The following is a 20942-nucleotide window of genomic DNA, read 5'->3' on the forward strand; positions in this document are numbered from 1 at the left end:
TGAGTTCTCTGTATGTGTCAGTGTGCATGTGATGGCCGCAGCTTTGGACTCGCTGCTGATTACGATGCATACCGCTTACATTTTGCACATGCATTACATTTTATATGCACACTGTAAAAAGCTTTAGTAGTTAGAAAAACAAACAAATTACCTCATAATTCTGTTAATAACACCAAACTAACCGTGTGTCTCTCCCTGGGAAAGCTTGCTTTAAGTCAATTACAGCAGTGTGCTGGCTGTGCATCATAGATGGAGATTACAGCGATAAGACTTTAATGCCCTCAGACACCTTCCCCTCCAGCTCCACCTCAACCTCCCGTGTCTCCTCCATCAGACGCTCATCTTGGCTCATCCACTCTTTCTCTGGACTCTTGAAAAGACACAGTGACCCATCGCCCTGCTGCCATGAAGACTGCTCTGGCTGTGCTGCTGCTCATCTCTCTGGCCTGCCACAGTAAGTTTTTAGGAGAAGGGATCAACTTTGCTGATTACATACTAATTGGAGACTTTGTGGTGGAGAGAATCCATTTTTGGGGGAGAATTAGTCACTATATTTCAAATTAAGCCTGTCTGTTGGACATACTTAAATACCTTTGAGTGTGTGCAGATGTTCCCCAGTCTCAAATTGTAGGAGGCGACAGAAGCTGGATACTCTGCTCAGTGTGTGTGTGTGTGTGTGGGTGAATGGACTAATAAGAAGGTGGTTGCATACCTGCATGCTTGCAGCCACTTTTTGAATATGCATGCTTAGTCTCAAGCCAGGCACTCTCTCCTGTTCTGTCTGTGAAGGCCATGCTCTCAAATGTCACACATGCGTGGCGTCCAATGAGGAAGACTGCAACCGTCAGGGCTCCACCACCTGTCCTCAGTACGCTGATGCCTGCTCCACCATCACAGGGCCCAGTGAGTAAACACTCACACACATACATGTATAAACACACACAGAAAAACAAGCAGAACCAGTATGATGTGACTGGATACAGTAGTGCCTCACTAGAGGTCAGCACAACACTGACAACCCACTGCTTGATTGTGTCACAGATTCAGGAAACCAGTGCTCCTTAAAATAGTGCTTAAACAGTTTCCATTTCCATAAAAAGAGGTTTTTTTTTTAGTCAATATTAAAATCCATAAACCACAAACTAATAAAACTCGCTTAGCTGCTTCTCTTTTCTCATGCATTTAGCTGAAGGGGCTGTGGCAAGACCTTTTTCTGTTGGTAACAAAAATCTGAGATTATTTCACAGAGTGAATTCGTAACAGATCAGATGCATCTGATGATATTCTAAGCACTAAAATGACCTAAAGTTTTTTTTCCACATAATGGTCACATGACATCTTTTATGTGTGTGTCCATTTGCGTGCTTGGAAAGTCTTCAGTTACTTCAACGCAGCTTACCCGTCACCCCCTCTGACCCGATCTCTTTCAGACACAGTTATGAAGTCGTGCACATACAAGGCCTTCTGTGACAAGGCTAACAGCGGCACTTCCGGAGCCAAGATGCATTGCTGCTTTGGCGATGACTGTAACGGGCCCCACAAGAGTCACAGCCACGGTGGTCATCACAACAGCACAGGGGCAATCTCTTCCAGCCCAGTCCTGCTGATCACAGCCCTGCTGCTGCGTATGGCCTTGAGTCAGCTGTAAATTCCTCCATCTCTTCCTCCCTTTTTTTGTTTTATTTTCCTTCCAGTGATTCATCACCTCCTCTTTATCTGTTTTATTTTTAAGTTCAAAAAAGGGATTTGAGTTGCAGAGAGTTTCATGTGGTTTGTGACAAATATCGTGTTTCAACAAGGGTTTTTGACGGCTGTGGTGGAAGGGAGTGTGGTCTGTTCTGCAGGTACAAGCTGCTTTAAAGCTGCTTCCTTTGTCTAAGTTATCATCCTCTCAAACAGTACCCTTGTTCTCTGTAGCAGCTTGTTGAATTTAAGAGGATTTGAACCTGGGGAGTGTTTGTGGTGAATAAATGTGTACAAAGTTAAGAACAGCTCACAGCTCTGATGCACCCGGGGGGGGGGGGGGGGGGGGAAGACTCGGGTGTGGTTTTGGTAACTAAGTGCTGGGGTGCCTCACTAGTTTAGTGCACAGCTAGCTTGCTTCACACCATAGAACCACAAAACAAATCTCTTTCGGACGGTAATCTGAAACTGATTTAAAAGGTTTAAAATTGTCTGTGATGATGCTTTATTTTATCTGTATGCAAGCTTGTCTGAATAAAGACCTAATCACACCCTTGTTTCGTGTGTGGGTGCAGTGCATGGTAAACTGTGGCTCAGGTACCCTTGGTGTGGCATTTGACACACTGCTCCTCACTAAATTTGTGTTTATGTTAATGTCTCTGATGTAAAAGCACACCTCGGGCGTCTTCTGTACAGTAAAGGAAACATTCAGTCTGTGATTTTCAGCAGCAGCAGAAGGGTCTGCTGAAACTTCAAAGCTTCCTTTTGCAACAGTGTAAGTTAGTGCAGTCGCCACAGGATATGAAATCAGTGAGGTAGGTCTCCGTCCTGAGGCAGGTCATATGACGTGCAACCACTTCCTCTTAACAGGAGGACACAATTTTGCCGAAAGCAACAAAAGTGAACACAGAATCCCTCCTGTGAATGTAGATATTTGTTATTTCAGCACTTACAAAGGTGTCGTGCTCAGATCCAGGAGAGACTTTACATGTGTGAAAACTTTAAAACCAGAATCTTGACTAAACTTGGAGTGAGATGTTGAAACTGAGAGGTCAGGTCAGTTCACCTTTTAAGCCCTCTTTTTTTTTTTTTTTTAAATCACTCAAGTGTTTCATCACAGACCTCAATTGTGGTCACTTTTGTGTAAAGGTGGAATAAAGCAGGCTTTAAGCATTTTATTAGAATACGCTGAGTTTCTTTACATCCTGTGGCAATGTCAGATGGATGACTCATTATTTTACACAACATTTAACACTGAAGTTGCTGTTTTGCAAGTTAGACAAATTTAAGATACTTACTAAAGTTTTATCTATGAGCTCTTCAACTTAAGTACCCATAGAAACTGCCAATAAGGTAATGTGTTAAAAAGGATCCTTTCTGTATAAGTTTAAAGCCTGAATTTCCATGAACACCTTTGACTGACAGCCTTAAATTCCTCCACACTTGCATATATTTGCTTTTGATGTGTCTTCTTTAACTTTGGATGTTTGTCTCTGATAGCACTGGGCTACACTAGTGCTTTGTCGCTGTGCTTCAACGGTCGTGCTTCGGGATATAAGGTTAGTAAATATAAGTCTGATAACCACAAATGCTTTTTCATGGAATATGTTTTGCATATTTTTGTTGCACGGGATCACATGCAGCTACAACACTCAACTCTTCCAATAGCACGCACTAATCGGCATAACCGACCGTTTTCTCTTTATCTAAATAATGCAGAACTTTCATGCAGGCGTGCGGCTGCTATTGATGACACTGGTCATGTGACACGAGAATTTATGGGGTTAAAGGTCTGCAGAGGAGATCTATCAACAAATACACTTACAACTACACGACGAAGTTGATTTTTTTTTTCCTTTTTAATGTGTGAAAGCGTTTGAAACAGCATTTTAAAGGGTTCCCGTGAGGCAGTTAATATCTTTAAATTTGAACAACAGCCTCGCTTTTGGTGGAGAACCTTTAACTTTAGGCTTGCTTCATATATATATTTTTTAAAGCACCAACTGTTTTTGGCATAACATCTCGCACCTGTCAGCATCACCTACCAGCGGTAATGACACTGTGAGTCTTGTATTCCTGTTTATCCAGGTTTACACTCCCTTCCCTTTCAGCTGTTCTATGTGAACTACCGGGTTCATCTGAGTGTGTGCGTCTCGTGTTTGTCTTTTTTTTTTTTTTTTTAAACTTAAAACTGAAGATAAAAGTAGAGTGTGTATGTGTGTGACAGAGAAAAAAGACCTGTTCAGATTAAAGCAACAGCAGACAGGAGGAGAAGGAGGAGGAGGAGAGCCCTGCTTGTGCTCATGGGACGCATAGATCACATCCGGGGCTGGTTTATTCTAATAACGAAACGTCCAACCCGGAAAAAAGGACAAGTCTTCTGAAATCGGATCACACAAACAAATTGAAGAGGGTGTCGGAGTTTCACGCACGCCGGTCTTGCGAATATCCACGGCTTATTTTAGGTTTTAAAAACTTTATTTAGCATGCTTCTGTTCACCAAACTCGCGTCTCTCTCCGCTGCTTCGTAGCCCTGCGGGGCGCTGGCTTTGGCGCACGCCGACTCTCCATAGCGGGTAAGTTAAGTCGACAAGGGGACTTTGTGACTGTGTGTGTGTGTGTGTGTGTGTGTGTGTGTGCGCGCGCGCGCGCGGGGTACAGTAGGTGTGGCTGGCCGTTGAGTCGTTGGATCTGGTGAGTCAGTGCAGGTCATCTGAGCTGAACAAATGTAATGTCTGTCAGGTGTTGCTGAGTAATTGCGCCTGATCACATTTTGACACTTTTCATTGCATGCTCATAATCACGTTGGACATGCACGCGCATGGCAGTCAAGCTTGGTATCCAGGGGCGTGCTGCACGCCGCAGCTCTTACTGTCAGTTAAACGATTTGCTCGATTAACTGGTCCACAAAATGCCAAACATCTTAAAATAGCGCTCCATACTAGACGAAAACCCCCCAATTGTGTTCCGGATTTCAAGATCCGGATTTCTGCTTTTGTATAATCCTTTAAGATCATTTTATTTATTTATTAAATTTTACATAAAAGTGATTGTAGGGAGTGTTGAAACTACTTGGGTGAAGATTGTTTGATGACACAACAAACTGTATTTTTATTTTATTAAGGAGCTATTCACCGTTTTCACACCTCAAAGTTAACTCAAATACCAGAGGAAGAACTACCGAGCCTGTCTTTAGCAGCTCTGGGGTGAACTTTGATAAATCTGAGAACAAAGTAAAGCATTTACCAGGCAGAACAAAAGATGCTGCACTGCTGTAATATGTCTGTAACAAGTTTCCCCCAACGATTAAGAAGAACATGACTAAATCTCTCAGACATGCCACACGTTGGTCTAAGAGATTTACTATCAGTTTCTGTCAAACTGTTGTTTGCACACAGATGAAGCAGATATGTAAAGGTGTTGTAGGTGGTTTTCATTTCATTACCTTGGATGTGGTATAAGTCAATTAATATCGCTGCTGTGATCTGTACATTGTTTTCCTGCACACAAACTGATGATTGCTCTGTTTATATTATCCTGCCACGTTTCAAAGCTAAGGTACTTGATAGAAATGTAAAGACAGTTGAAATGACATTTGTCAGTTTTACCAAAGATGCCACAGTTTCGCCGCTGCTTGTCTTTATAATGGCTAAGCCAGATGCTTTCTGATGCCGAAAATGGTTTATTGTGCACATGGGTGCATGTGTGGGGAGTGTGCTACTGTCAGAGCTGACCTCTGTGGCATCGTTTTCATTTTTCCATTACACCAAGGCTTTCTGTAGAGCGCCTCTGTATCTTTGACCTATTTAAATAGCAGCAGACTAACACATCAGAAGCACAACCCACAAATTTTTTCAAAGCAGTTTCAAAATGAAACATTTTCTTACCCACGAACTCAAAAATAGATTCACTGGAGATTCATCGGCACGGTGAAGACATAGTCTGTGTTTGTCTTCTGTTCCTCTGAGCGGGTTGTCTGAATATTTTCATGGAAATGTTGATAATTTCCATCTCCTGAAGGCTTCTGAGCCAGGACGAGCCCGTAAAAAAGTACTGGCAGGGCGCACGGCCATTCAGTCTTGATTATGTATTTTATATGACTGTCACGTTATAATTTTTGGTCTTTTATAAAAAGATCAGTCACAGATGTGGCCTAGTTTGCCATCATATTACCTTTGTGGCCTCATTACATTCAAGTTTTTCCATAGATTCAAATCTAGTAAGGATCTTCCAAATGGATCTATTAATTTATTTGATTATTTATTTTACTGGGTGCATCCAACTTTGGAGTTTGTCTTTGTGATTACTTCACATTTAGTTGACAGAGATGCAAAAGAGGCTCCGTCAACAGTGAAAGTTCCTTTGGCAACTTAAGGAGGACAAGAATATAAATGAAGCCATAAGCCTTGTGGTTCCCCATAAGAAAAATAAATACTATGAAATGTTTGCCAATTGATAAAATGTAATTAAAAGTCTATAGAGCTGAGGCTCTCTGGGCCAAATGAGCCTCGACTGTGTTGAGGAATCAGTCAGCAGCTTGGTGATTCACACGCATGGCATTGTTTCAATGAACACATCTCACCAGCTTTCTTCCCCTCCTCTCATCTTCTTTCTTCCCTCCCTCGCTCCCTGCCTTTCCTCCCTCTCCTCTCTCCTTGCTCTTCTCTCTTCTCTGGCCAATGGAAATGTGCGTGTGTGCAGATCATGAGTGCAGTCTGTAATTTTTGGCTGTGGTGGAGGGCCTCAGCTCAGCCTCGGGCTTCAGGGTTTGCTGCACAGCCTCAATCACGTCACATGAAAAACTGCTGAGTGTGAGCGGTCTATTTCTTCCTGCGTGTGTGCGCGCATGCATGCGTGTGTGCGCGCATGCATGCGTGTGTGCGCGCATGCATGCCTGTGTGCGCTTGAACACTAAATGAAAGATGATTTATCCTCCACATCTGCCTGTCTTTGCCTCCTGTTGCTCCTTTCACATGTTGTCTCTCTTTGTCCATCCCACTCGAATCTTTCTCTTCCTAACTGTCCGTCTGTCCCCAGTGATATGTGATATCGACAGCATGCCGTACGTGGACCGGTTGAACCGTGTGTGCGGCTTCCTGGACATCGAAGAGAAGGAGAACAGCTGCCGCTTCCAGAGACGATACTTCATCCTTGACACGCAGGGAAATGCACTGCTGTGGTATATGGACAACCCTCAGGTGCTCCACACGCGCATGCACGACCCACACTTTCACAAATAGCAAGAGGAAATGAAATTGACCAATAGTGGTCATATAACCTTGGACTCTGAGCCAACGACGAGTCTGTGTATTTGTGTTTGTATGCAGAACCTGCCCAGTGGAGCCAGCTCTGTTGGCAGCCTGAAATTAACCTACATCTCTAAGGTAAACCACTTTCATGACTGACTCCGCAGTGTGGTTGCATACAGTAAAGTCCAGCGCACCAACTTAGATATCTAAAATGCGAGCACACAAGAATTCACAGAATACACACAAATAGCATGCAAATTCGTGCAAGAGTTCATAGATACACAAAGAGGTCAGAGTTATCTCTAGTTAACGGTCACATGCAGCGCAGAGCTGAGGCAGACGCTGTGAAGTTTTCCAGATGTCAGCGCGCTCACTGAGGTAACCACAGATAATGACATCTGGCTCCTCTGCACTGCAGCACTGACGGCTTCTCCCTGGACACTCAGTCAGATCTATGTCAAAAATGTGAATCTTCTATTCCTCTGTTTTTTTTCACTCCTTTCAGTTTATATTCACATTTCTTTTCTCTTCTTCTATCCTCAGGTGAGTGAAGCTACAACGAAGCAAAAGCCCAAGACAGAGTTCTGCTTTGGTGAGTTTTTTAGGGAGGAACTGAGTGACACTGATGAAATGGTTCACAATCACATAATCTCCCATATGTGATAGTATTGTCCATTGCATTTAATGTGGATATTTACGGAACTGATTTCTTCTCCGGCAGTCATCAATGCACTTTCGCGACGGTACTTCCTGCAAGCCAATGATGTGACCGACATGAGAGACTGGGTGGCTGCTCTCAACAAGGCCAGCAAGATAACAGTAAGTGCCGTTACATGAGAAAATGCTTGATCTAGCAGTTATTGGTGGTGTTAGGGTGGGGGAGTGGGGGTTGTTTCCACCTGAGTGCAGGAAGCTGCAATTTTGCTGCGGTGGGACTGAAACCAGTTTGACCCAGGCGGCTGCAAATGCCAGCCCGTTGCCCACAGATACCCCTTCGCACACAGACACACACACACATACACACATTGCTGAATGAGGAAACTGTGAATGTGCAAGAAGACGAGTGATAACGCAAACGTCACTGCGGTGAAGGTGTCGAAACTTGTTCATATGTATTTGCATAATATTTGTGTGAGCTCAATGAAATGCCCGGGAGCCTCGTTGATCAGTGATATTCAGATGTCTCCTGATGGAAGGTAACAGAGAAGAGTGTCTCTCTGCCTCTCTCACCTGCTCACTGACACAGGAAGCGGCACTGTTCACTCTTTTTCACTTCCCCATCGAGGGCAGGGCTGCTCTGCCGCCTTTTTTTTTTTTTCTTTTTTCTTTCATCTTTTCTTTTTCTTTTTCTGAGCGAGTGTAAAAAAGGAAATCATGATGTAATTGCAGGAATAAAAGTGGCACGGGGGGAGTAAAGTTATTAAAATGCATCTCTTAATATTTGTCTGTTTGAGCTAGATGTGTTGCAGTTTATTAGGAAATGATACATTTAGCTGAATGATTCAGCTGAATGACCAGTTTTGGGAAACTGTAGGCTAGATAACGGCTCTAAAAGCAGAAAATGCAGCACAGCATCACACAGCCGTACTATTGTTTTTACTTTATGACCAGCATGCACCTGCAAATCTGTTGTTTTTCTTCTTTTCCTGCTCCCTACTTGATATACACCCCATGCTAACATTTGTGTGTCTAGTGGGTTTTATTTGCTTGGATACACTTGGTTGCGCTTTTGTGCATCAGTGGACTTTGAGAAAGCTTGCATCTCTCATAGCAGATCACATTTGATGTGTTTTCAGTTATCTCTGCAGTAAAACAGTCACGGTGTTGTGGCGAGCGTATGACTAAGAAAGTATTCCCAGAGTGAGGAAGAGCGGCTGTGGAAATTAAACAATTAAGTCCTTTTATTTGCTCTCAGAGGTGTCCCGTCTCTTCACAGGTGCCTAAGTCTTGCCCTGCACCTGTGAGGCCTGATGTGACCACAGTGATCAGTGACGCTCAAGGAGGGAAGAGACAACAGGCCTACAAGGCTGAGATTATTGGCGGCGTGGTGGTGCACACTCCTATTCAGGTAAAATGAATAGGACACACACACTTTTTTTTTTTTTAAGCATTATAAGAATGAAAACTGTGGCAAAAGCACACAAAAATGCGGTGTGCTAAGCTAGTCTGAGTTATCGACAGTGGTGGTTTCCGTGACCATGATATCTAAAGTGATAATAAAGATGGTTTTCATGAAATGTTTCAGAACGACAATGAAGAGACGGAAGGGAGAGAGAGGAAGGGCAACAGGCCGGGTTTGCTGAGATGTGGTTACTGTGTTAAACAGGGAAATGTGGTGAGTCTCATAACAGGTTTAGACTGAGACTGAGTCTGAGTAAAAAACAGCATGTGTGGAAATGGTAATGTGGTATGTGTTTCAGAGGAAGAGCTGGAAGAGGCGGTTTTTCACCCTGGATGACAACGCAGTCAATTACTACAAGACTGAGTCGGTGAGAAAACAGGGTTTTCATGTTTTTGCCCATGTTTCTACATGCTTAAGAGTGACTATTATCTTTGTCGGAATATTTTTGTCCCAAATTTTTGAAAACTACAGTGTTATAGCAGCCAAAACATTAAAAAATAACCCACAATAATACAAAAACAAAAAATCTGTCTTAGGAGAAAGATTTTATCCGATCTATTCCACTGAGGGACATTCAGAAGGTGCATGAATGCCTTGTCAAGTCGGGGTGAGTAAAACATGAAAGTTGTCTGAGTCTGCCAGCATTTTTGCTTTCCCTCTGTCTGGTTATCGCTATACTATGTAAACAATTGTGAATACTTGCATGTGAGCAGATGATACACTCTTAACTGGTTTTAAAGTGTTGCATTACATGTATGGACAAGTTTATCCTTATCATTTTTAGATGAGTTTCACAGGTTTTAAAAGGGGCCCTTAAATATAAGTTATAAATGGTGTGAACAAAGGTAGTGAAAGTTTGAAATAATGAGGTCAACATGTGATCGTTATGAGCCAAACGTGTAGGCTTCAGTCTGATCTAAACCCAGATTATTTTTTTTCTACTCATAACTCTGTGAGCCTTCTCAGAGAAGCTCCTCTCACCTGCTGCCCAAACCTTCTGTTTGCGAGAAGCAGCTAATCAGAAGAGAGCTGGATCAAAGTGAGCAAAAACAAATAGCTTTAGACAGATGATAAACTGAGGAACTGCACCATGGCTCAGTATTAGGAAATTAGGTTACACTTTATAATACGCCGCGTGACTAAAACTGTAATTTCTCTGTAATTAAATTGAACTTTTTTTATTTGAAATTACAATCTAATTATATTTCCCTACAAATGCTTAACGGTAGGTAGACTACCAAAAGGTGTTAACAAGTCAGGATTTTACAGGAAGCACTGAAATAATTGCACTGTGTAAGTAATTTTATGCGGTACAGTAATTTTAAGTATTGCATAACTGAAACGCACTCCATAATATGGCCCGTGCCCCAAAAAGTACAGCATACTTACAGTTTAAGATGGGGAAATATTGTATTTTTATCCATAAAATGACCAAGAAATTACAAAATATCTAAAATTACTTACAGTATCATTTCTGTCTTTTTCCCTGTAAAATACATCAAGTTATGCACTACTTAGATTTATTTACAATATAATATTTTTTTGTTTCCTCTAGAAACCTGTCTTGTTACCCCCTTTTTATTCTAGTGTACCGTATTTTTCGGACCATAAGGTGCATTAAGCGAAACAAGCATTGGCATTCATCTTCCAGCTTCACTGTTTATGTTATGCTTGCGATCACGTAGCACATCATTATATACCAGCTAGTCCAACTTCAGTAACCCTACAAACTTCACTGCTGTTTCGTTTTCTGTCTTCATTTATGTTGGAAGTTATAGCAGAGCTGTAAGTTTTAATTTTTCAGAAATTTCTCAGTCAGAACATCATGTTTCGGTGGAAACTAGCGAGCTAACTTCCTGCTAAGGCTCCTGACTACGGTAGCCGCAATGCTCCGACAATCCATCAAGCGGTGCGGCTTCGTTGCTTACCAAAGTCGTACTAAGACATTTTTTTTGACAGATGTTTGAGTGCCGTGAACCACATAAAATCGGTTCGAGGTCAGTAAGCACAACCAGAATTCATACATAAGGCGCACTTTCGGTATACATGTCTTTAAGTATTTGTAGGTAGGTAAATATAATTAGATTACACTTTAAAATAAAATACATAGAAATTCCATTTAATTACAGGGGGATTACGTCCTTAGTCACTGGCCATATTATGAACTATTGCAGAAAATTAAGAATTATTTAGTATTGTAAATTCACAGCTACTGTAATCAAGAGTCCAAGAAAAACTGGAACTGCAAATGATCATCATAGGTCCCCTTTTAAATATCAGTGCAAGATAAAGTTTTATATAGTTTATAGTTTATATAGTTTTAGCTCATGATCCAGTATTGAAGTTGGCCACTGAATACAACTTGACAGCTGGAGAAGTTGTGGATGGTCTTAAAAAATACATGGAAAATATTTTTGTTCAGATCTTTAGTATGAGTTTTTGCCGTTTTTATAAGTGGACATTACAAACAAACTTTATTTTCATGTCTACCGTCTTATTGTATGCGCTGTTACAGTGTTTTTCCCCCCTCTGTTGAAACCTCTCTTTCTCCCTTAATAATTAGTCACTTTAGGCTTGAAGTTGAGCTTCAGTTGCGAACCTATTAGATTCATTTGTATATACTTGCTGAACTTGAATGTATAAGTATTGTAAATGACACTGTAGAACACACTCTAGCTTTTGTCCCTTTCTTTAGCTGCTTTAAGTTTTAACTTTTTGCATCCATCAGGGAGCTCCTGCTTAGAGACAACCTCTTTGAGATCATCACCAGTAACCGAACGTTCTACATTCAGGTAAAACCTTGTTCTCCTTTTGTATACAGCACTCATTAAAAAAAGGCCTGCATTCATGAAATGAAGGGAATGTCCCTGTTGTATTTTTAGACATTTGAATAAGAACAGAGAAGCTCTGTATTCCCTGGTGACACCGTCCTGATCTGTCGACATGTTTTCTCTAAATGCTCTGCTGCTGAAGTGTGGCGCAGTCGCTTTTTTAAGGAACATGCGAAGTTTGTTTTTGTGAAAGGGGCACAGCCATCTGTTATCATAACAACAATAATATCCGTTCCCCCTCCTCTCCCCCGGGAGAACAGCTGACGGAGGCGTTGGGGGCTGGATCAGATAGGAAGTGCGGGGATAGAGACAGACTGCAGGCAAGAGCGCTTTTGTTTGTTTGTGCAAGGGGAAAAAAAGGAAGTGTGAAAAACAAATAATAAAATGAAGTAAATAAAAACAGGATAACCACAACTTCTCATTCCGTGTGTGGACACTGTAATAAAAAGTGATCTAAGCTAAAATAAAGATGAATATTGGAGTCCTTACACACCTTTAATAGCTTGAGAGCGGATAGTGATCTCCTGTCGTGCATTCTTTCCAAACATAAACACATGACAATAAGTACAGTTACCACCGAGGATAATTTTCGAGTACTGTTCTAGCTTTTTTTCTGATAACATCAGGCAATTCCCATGTAGTGCCAAACCACAATAATAGTTCCCTTAAGGCGCTTTATATTATAAGATGAAGACACTACAATAATAGAAAACCCAAACAATCAGACGACCCCCTATAAGCACGCAGATGACGACAGTGGGAAGGGAAAACTCGCTTTTAATAGGAAGACACCTCTGGCAAAATCAGGCTAAGGGGTGGCGATCTGCCAAGACTAGTTATGGTTGGGAAAGGGGGACAGGAGGAAAGACGGCCAGAGATTATTAATAACTAATGATTAAGTGCAAAGTGGTGTATAAACACATAGAGAGTGAAGAAGAAATGCTCAGTCCACACCAGCAGCCTAGACGTATTGTAGTGTAACTCAGGAAGGGTACGGGGTCATGTGAGCCAATCCTAAGTTTAAGCTTTATCAAAAAGGGAAAAGAGTGTCCAGGGTTGCCAGTTTGGATTTGTCTGTGGAGCTTGCTCCAAAGATGAGGGAAGCTGAAAGCTCCGTCTCCCATTCTATTTTTATGATTAATATTTGCGTTGCCGTCGAACACCAGCAACATCTTTGCTGATGCCTCACTACCTGCCGAAGCGAGTTCTGGTGCTCTGCCTTTGGCAGATGGGTAATTTGAGCCTGGTTCTGTTAAAAATGAGTTTTTACTTCCCGCCATTGCCAGGTGGTTGCTCATAGGGCATTGTTTGATTTTTGGGTCTTTACCTTACAGTATACAGCGCCGTGTGACGACTGCTGTTGTTGCGTTTTGGCCTTATTAAAGGGCAGGTAACAGGCACAAAAGCTACCATGAAACATAACATGGGCCCTTTCTCTCTACAGACAGACTCGCCAGAGGAAATGCATGGTTGGATCAGGGACATTCAGATGAAGATCCAGGATTTCAGGGGTCCCTCTAAGGTAACTCTATCTTCAGAAATGGATAATTCTTTACTTCTAGCTGTAAGTTATTGGGAGAAAAGTGTAAATCCTTGCTTACGATTGACAGCGGGGATGCTTTTGTCTCTTTAATTGCAGGGTTTTTCTTTTAAACGTGCTTCTTCGTGCTATCGGAGTTACAATCCTTCCTCTACATCTCGTGGTTCGCAGAGTGAAGCAGATAGGAGACCTCAGCTGGTGAAGTCCTGCTCTGTGGCGCCAGGATGGCAGCCCTGGACACCCGTTCCATCGTGTGAACCGTCTATCATGGATAACGAGGATGAGGACAGCGCCTTCAGCTCTGTGCCGCTCTCCTCTTCGTCCACCTCCTCATCTGCTTCCTCCTCCTCAAACTCCCTCTCTACCCAAAATCCTTGCCCCATCACACATCCGGCACCTTCGGCCAGTGGACTGGGGATGCTCACAGCATCCGCAGATGCGGCGAGTGGGCGTCGAAGGCACCGCTCGCAGCCTCAGCCTCAAACCGGCTGCAGCTTTCCCTTCAGCCTGGATGACGACAGCATCCGCACCACAGATGTGTAATCCAGAGATGTTTGAGGAGACTCCTGCGTGGGCTGTGCTGACACCTGTTTTTAAATGAATGTGACTCCTATTGAAGGGCCACTGTGACCATCTGCCTCAATGCCAGGCCATGAGCTTGGTGCCCCCTACTGGTGAAGTAGCACTTATACAGATGAAGGATGCACCCGGCTGCAGGAAGGCTAAGAGGCATAGTGTTTGTTGTACACAGGACTGTGAACAGATAAAACGGAGTGTTTTCTTTTTCCTTTTTTTGTAAGTGTAACTTCCTCTGAAAACTTGAATGATTTTGTTGATTATTGCCGACAGTAAAATGATGGCACACGCTTTTCACTCTGTTTCTTTGCTCCTATCAGCAGGACCCCATTATCACCCCAGTTACAAGTGTTCACATTCACAATATATTTTTATGTCCAAGCTTGTTTTTGTGTTTAAATGTATCAGACGGTTGTGTTTCTGTTTTTTGTTTTTTTTGTTTTGTATTTTTTTTTCCCCGGGCCAACAGTGTTTTCCTTTGCTCTTGAGGGGCATCATGTGTGGGAAAAACTTCACATAATAATTAACAAGCATTTTATACCTGTTGTCTTTCATGTGTTTTGCCATGAAAACCCTCAGAGGCAAGTAAAGGGGGGAAAAAAATCTGGTGATCCATTTCTAAACCTGCTCTATGTTGTTTCTTCTCTTGTTTGTATGAATTAAGAATGGCTAACATTTTTTTACATTTCATTCACTTTTTGCTAAATGTCATCTATTCGCTCTCTTTCTGAAAGGCTTTGCTCTTGCAATAGTCATTTTAGCCACATTAAGCCAACACTCCATTTTTAAAACAGACAAAGCCGGACATGTTTCCCTTTAGTTGGATTATTGTGTCTTAAAGGGAGCACACAAGTTCACCCATGGCTTGACACGCCTTCCACAACAGCAACTCTAAGGTACTAGGAAGATTGTACAGTTGATGCGAAGAAGAGTAACACTAATGACTGTGTGCACGATAACATCTGTATCAACAGATACTTCAGCTTGTGTCCGCTGGCATGTTTTTTCGCAGCATGCTGGGAAAACCCAACCCACCTACGTACGTCAAAAGAAAAGCAAGATGGGACCTTTAGATAAGTTCTTAAGACATAATATATGTGCTTTGTTTTTAAGAGTGGATGAAGAAATTAACATAAATGCTTTTACCTTAGAACATGGCACAGTGGGACCTGTCACCCTCTCGTGGCCAATATAAGTATTACAGAAATGGCAAAGGGCAGGAAATTATTATTTTTTTCCCTTGTTTTCAGTGAAAAACCCCCATAGAAAAGCATGTTTTTCTGACAAAAGGTTTTTCTTCCAGCTGTTTTCCAACATGAGAAGAAAGTGAGTTGGAAAAAATGGTTCTGACACTGGCAGCCTTTGCCTCTTTTTTTTTTTTTTTTTTTTTTTTAAATGTGCCAGAGCATTTTAGGGGGAAAATTTAATTTAGAAAATTAACCTTGCCAAACCAGCCCTTGTTTTTCATAAACCCGGGATGGAGAACAAGTTAGTGTTTGCAAATGGATCTCTGCAATTTTTTGTTCTTGCTTGCCTCTCAGGGCTTTCGTATCCACCACTATTAATATTAATACTTGGCTTAAAGATCAATTTTCAGTAAGCTGTGACTCTTCCGTTTGGTTTGAACACAGTACCATACTAATGCTGCAGTGTTTTCATGGTACTAATTTAGCTCAGTTGTTGGTAAAGCAGTTTTCTTTTTGCAGAATTATGTGGGAAGATTTGCGACTGCCTTGGGTAATGTTATCTGCACTTTGTGTTTCTTATTTTTACTTTTTTTTTCTTGTTTTGTCACAGCTTTCACACCATGTACTACAGTTTCCTCTTAGATTATGCCTTTTGTTTTTTTACACCCTTGTTAGGTTCACCTTGAGATTTCATTGATGTGGTACCAGGTTTATTCCTGTTTCCGTTTTCTGACGCTATATGCACTCATCTGCCTGCAATTAAGCTTAATTTTCTTTCTTGTGAATAAAACAAGGCTTTTTATTTGTCTAGTTTAGGCTGTTTTTGATTTTTAAGGTTTACGACTTTCCCACCTCCTGTCATGTAATGCCTTGTATGCCCATACAGAGTTTAAACCTAAACACATTGTAACATTAAGGTTATCTTTTGATCGAAGTGATGCTGGTGAGTCTTAAAAACTTTATGTGTTTTCTCTGTAAAGGGCGAAAATCCCCAACTTCCAAACATTCAAAGGGTCAGTGCCAGCACACTTGCCCTTTAACACTGTCACCTTAAAACACATGCATGACATATAGACACAAACACGAGCGTGCATGCACACGCCAATTGAGTGGCCAGAGGCTGAGTTAAGTGAAGTGTTTCACACATCCAGTGCAAAGTCCATTAGATAAATTGCCCTAAAACTCTGTCCTGACCTCTGTCCACTTCCCTCTGTGCCTCCTAGGGCAGCTGTGCGACTGGTGAGGGTGAAATGTCTCCAACTGAACAGCTTAAATTGTGTCAGTATAGGTAAAAAGGCCCTCAGTGCTCGTGAAATGTCAGCTGTGTTGAAATGAGTTTTCAGTCTGTTAAAGACAAAGCTCCTGGAGGTAATGAGAGAAATCCAAGCAGAAACACAGGAAAAGTGGAGATGAAGCCAGTGACTAATTTTTTACGAGGTTTAGGAAAGAAAAAAAAGAAATGAAGTGGATAGGGGGTGACATTCTGGGGAACGTGTACCTGTGCATGACCTCCAGGTTTAAAAACTTCCTTAACTGTGGGGCTTGGCATGGATCTGAATCTTGAAAGCAACATAGAAAGCTCAGAAGTAATCTGAGGAGTTTCTTGCCTCTCTGAGTTTGTTCATAGTTTGAGAAACAAAGAGATAAACGTCTGGAAATACAGCGTCACGGTAGAAGCCTTCGAGGTTGAACTTCTTTTTCCTGTCTGCACAAACATAACTTAAAGGTCACAAAGCACTTCGGTCTGATGCCTGTGAGTGACGGGCAGCTATGAGGGCAGGCAGACACACTGCTCCCCTAAATGTTAATGTTCCCACATGAATGACTCTGCAGCACACTGCACTCTCTCTTTCTCTCTGCCTCCTGCTCACATTGGTTACACTCTGGTTATTTTAAATGTTACAAAATAAAATTATTTCTCTCAGCAGAAATGATTTTAAGATTAAAGCTTGTTGTTGCTTGTACACCGATTTGAGGATTTATTTGTTTCTTATGACATCTTATGATAATCATCTCTTATGCTACCAGTTATTAGTTCCCCGTTTGCAGAAGATTACCACTAGAGGGAGCTGTGATACACCGCACTTCATTCAACATACTATGAGGCTGTCAAAACACTCAATGAGCAGCATGCTTGTAGTTCAGTGAGATTACATTGACTTGCTGTAAACTCCCTAAAAAGTCTGACAAGAAGCTGTAAAGCCTTTCAGCATTAAAGCACTGAAATAGTATTTTAAATCTGAACAGTTGCAGCATTTTCTCATTGATTTTCACACTAATCCCCTCCAAGATATAAGCACAATAATAAAACCAAGGAGGGCAAATAATAACAAAGACTTGTTTAGAAAAGAAGTGTATTATCAGTAATCACAGACTGGCTGTATTATATAAAAATAAACACATTAAAACTAGACAGACTCGGTCAAGTTTTGTTCTAGCGAAAAAATCTTTTGCATATAAATTTGATTCTCCAGAGGTTTAAGGGTTACTTTGTGTTTTGTAAAGCTTATAGGCCCTGAATACAATCCAGTGCAAAAATGTAGACACTGTGGCATGAATATCCAAGTGGGACTTGAAGTTTATGTGTCAAGCTCTATTTCATACCCTTAAAATCTCAGAGAAGCTGAGCATCAAGACCTTTGATGGTGAGTTACCCGCATAGAGTTTTGCCCACAGGTCAATAAACTGAGAGTGTTCATTCATTCATGGGTAACAGTGTTGTAAAGCTCTGGAAGAGTGTGTCTGTGACAACACTTCTAATTGCAAGACTTTCTCGGGTTCCTGTAGTTCAGATTAATAATAGCTAATAATTCAGATTAAACTAGTTAATGTGTAAGTGTGTGTGTGTGTGTGTGTGTGTGTGTGTGTGGAGTCCTTTAGATAATGGTTTAGGTAAACCATTTTGGTTTAGTGTGATGTCATATTGCTCTGTTATTAGTCCGTTAATTCTCTGATATTACAGATGAGCAAAGCATTAAATTAGTGCCCAGCAGAAAGCAGAGGCTTTCCAACATGTGTAATATGAAGTCATATTAATGTGGAACAGGTTTTCCTTCATCTGGACTCAGAGGCCCCCTCTGGACCACTGCCAAACCTCCACCCTCCGCTGTTCCCACATCAGACCACCTTACAAACTGGAGGCAGGGGGGGTTTGGAATGTATTCTGCCCTGTGTGATGTGATTGTTTGCAGAGAAATGGGTTGACCTTGCCCCCCAATGCCACACACACATACACACACTCGTTCTAGCCGAGCTGGAGGTGTGTGAGACAGACCTGCTGAGTGCAGGAGGTCTGGGACCCCTTCACCACTTCCTCCAGACAGAGAACAGAGGATCCAGTCAGCTGAAGCCAGGATGGGACAATAATGAGCCTTCCAGCAACCACCACCACCTCATTTATTCAAACTGTTGCCTCTAGCTTTTCTTCTTCTGGACCAAGCAGCTACAGGATCATACCAAATGAAGAGTTATACCCCAAGAAGCCGATTTAATAATGAGATTAAGCACTTAAAACTAAAGATTAAAATATTAGACGTGGGACTGTTTTAAATAGCAAGTACACAAAAGTATTCAGTCAAACATGAACTTGACTGAATACTGAGGTGTGTGCCCTGTAAAAATGTGGTTTCCAATAGTAAATGTTTCATTTTCAAAGAAATGTGCCTACATTTTGAGAGCAATCGGATAGTTAGACAAAAAAACCATTTGTTCTTAAAGACAAGTTTCAAACTCATAATTTAAATGATAAATTAACGCTCTTTGTTAAGTAAGATTCTTTTAAAGAATTAGTAGTTTTGTCACTATTTGGTTATTAATCCGAAATATTTCTCCAAGGTTTGTATTTTATTATCACAAATATTTATAGGCCGTCTATAGAAAAATGGTTAAAATAAAATTTTCATGTTTTAACGCTTATAAAGAAGCGCCAAACTGCGTGTATTTTAAGCGGCAATTCGGCAGGTTTCGATTTAGCTTGCAGGCCCATATTAATAATTAATTGACTTTTAGCAAATATTTCTGGGAAACTATATTTAAACTTAAAAAAAACTTGTGTTTCGAGGAATAGAGAAAATACTTGTAATTTTCTAAATAAATAAACGGATTGCAACAACCTTCCAATAGCCTGAAAACCAAAATACATTAATAACATGTTTCTTTTATGTAGGAAGCCCTCTGAAATATATATATATATATTTAAATCTTGTATGTTTGTATGTGGGTTTGCTGTTTCAGATAGATTAAAAAGCAAATGAGGTGAGTAATTAAACCAAAGTTAATTGCGAAAAAGTTTATTGTGGGAATTGTCCAGCCTATTTCTTTCTGCAGAACTGTTGTTTCAGCGGTGTCATCACACAAATACAGTTTTAAAGAAATGCAAAAGAGTCTTTGTTGTGTAACAATATTTAAGTTGACGTTTTGACTTATCACTGAAAAGCAAAATCTTTGAGCAGTGGACTATAAAAAAAACCTTCTGTAAACAAACATAATAAATGTGACGAACATTATTCAGGCCAATCTTTCTGGCAGGGAAACGCTAATCTGCCCAGACTGTATAGGCTCGGCTACATCAACAAAATAATCTACTGCAGTTTCTCTTGAATTTTCATTTTCCACCTCCCAAAAATGATTGTTTAGAGACGACTTTAGAAACTATGCTGGTACTAAAAATATATAACATGTGGCCTATGGAAGCTTTTCATTCTAAACTTCACATCAGCGTGGCAATCAGTGGGAAAACAGTGAATAACTTATCAGATCAAAATCCACGCTGCGTGTAACCTAATCGTCAGCGCCAGCTTAAAACGCACAGATGTAGCTTGCGTCTGAGCGTATATACTGTTAGGCTTATTGGCGTGGTGTCCGAGCAGCTCGGAAACTTGATGGATCTGCATTTACACACATGAACGCACACTAGCACACACACAATTACACACAGAGGGTACGGACCCTGTCCCTCCCAGTGGCAGCGCGCTCGCTGCAGTACCCGCTTGTCGCGTTATGCAGGAGAGGCTGTGGACCAAACTGCAGAGGTCTACACCTGGGATTTGGATAATTTAAAACGGTAAGAGCTGCAATTATGACTGCGTATTTGAACCAAAACATAGTCACGTGCAGGTCGATTAAACCTGAGACTTTCTCGTGCGTAAAAGAGCGCTATTTATGCGCAAGAATTGCCTGCAGGAGATAACATTTTTACATTAATTTGATGTAGTAATCTTAGCGTATCGAATAACTGCTGTGTTATGTCCTAAGCCAGTATGTCAGTACATGTAAGCTCTAGTATTTTCTGGTAAGCTATTTTAGACCTTGTCCACCTATCATGTCTAAGATGGTTATGTCGTGAATATCTCGGATATTTTGCTTAAATTATTAATCTGAAAATCTGGTTGATCCTTAAATTAATACAAAAAAGATGAATGGAGAGACTGCAGTTAAGCTGAATGGTGGAAATGTGTAATGCTGACCTCCCGGTGACCTCTTCAACTTTCAACTCTGGATGCCTCAGGTTATCAAGATCTACAGTAATCCAGTCAAAGTGATGCGCGCTCGCGTCAACTCGATGCTGTTGCTACTATAGGCCCCTCCGTGCCCGAATAATCTCCTATAAAAAAGATCTCTGTATCTAGCCTCGTGTGAGATTATATTTGGGGGTTTATCTTGAAACAACCCAAATCCACGTCACATTTTCTTGGTATGTAGTAACCTAACATATATGTAGATATATATAGATATATATATAATTGTGCTTTAATC

The 20942-nt window shown here is 41.2% G+C and overlaps 2 protein-coding genes across 3 annotated transcripts; both read left to right on the plus strand.

The window, feature by feature from the left end:
- Positions 1-32: 32 nt before the first annotated feature.
- Positions 33-2005, plus strand: LOC146696937 (uncharacterized). Its single transcript, XM_085475310.1, has 3 exons — positions 33-454; positions 790-903; positions 1431-2005. The coding sequence occupies exons 1-3, from the start codon at positions 406-408 to the stop codon at positions 1646-1648; spliced, it is 381 nt and encodes a 126-aa protein (XP_085331436.1). The 5' UTR covers positions 33-405; the 3' UTR covers positions 1649-2005.
- A 2038-nt stretch (positions 2006-4043) lies between these two features.
- plekha2 (pleckstrin homology domain containing A2) lies at positions 4044-15998 on the plus strand. 2 transcript variants are annotated; one of them, XM_085475311.1, is made up of 12 exons: positions 4044-4259; positions 6721-6881; positions 7011-7067; positions 7476-7524; positions 7654-7751; positions 8869-9000; positions 9178-9267; positions 9353-9421; positions 9591-9661; positions 11783-11846; positions 13330-13407; positions 13525-15998. In XM_085475311.1, the coding sequence occupies exons 2-12, from the start codon at positions 6741-6743 to the stop codon at positions 13966-13968; spliced, it is 1293 nt and encodes a 430-aa protein (XP_085331437.1). In that variant the 5' UTR covers positions 4044-4259; positions 6721-6740; the 3' UTR covers positions 13969-15998. The 2 variants fall into 2 exon arrangements, with proteins under 2 accessions (XP_085331437.1, XP_085331438.1); XM_085475312.1 differs by having other exon boundaries at positions 13597-15998.
- Positions 15999-20942: the final 4944 nt, after the last annotated feature.

This window comes from Copadichromis virginalis, linkage group LG12 (assembly GCF_057382275.1).
Source record: "Copadichromis virginalis isolate Kocher_CV1m ecotype Utaka linkage group LG12, C_Virginalis_male_GT1.1, whole genome shotgun sequence".
NCBI classification, from domain to species: domain Eukaryota; kingdom Metazoa; phylum Chordata; class Actinopteri; order Cichliformes; family Cichlidae; genus Copadichromis; species Copadichromis virginalis.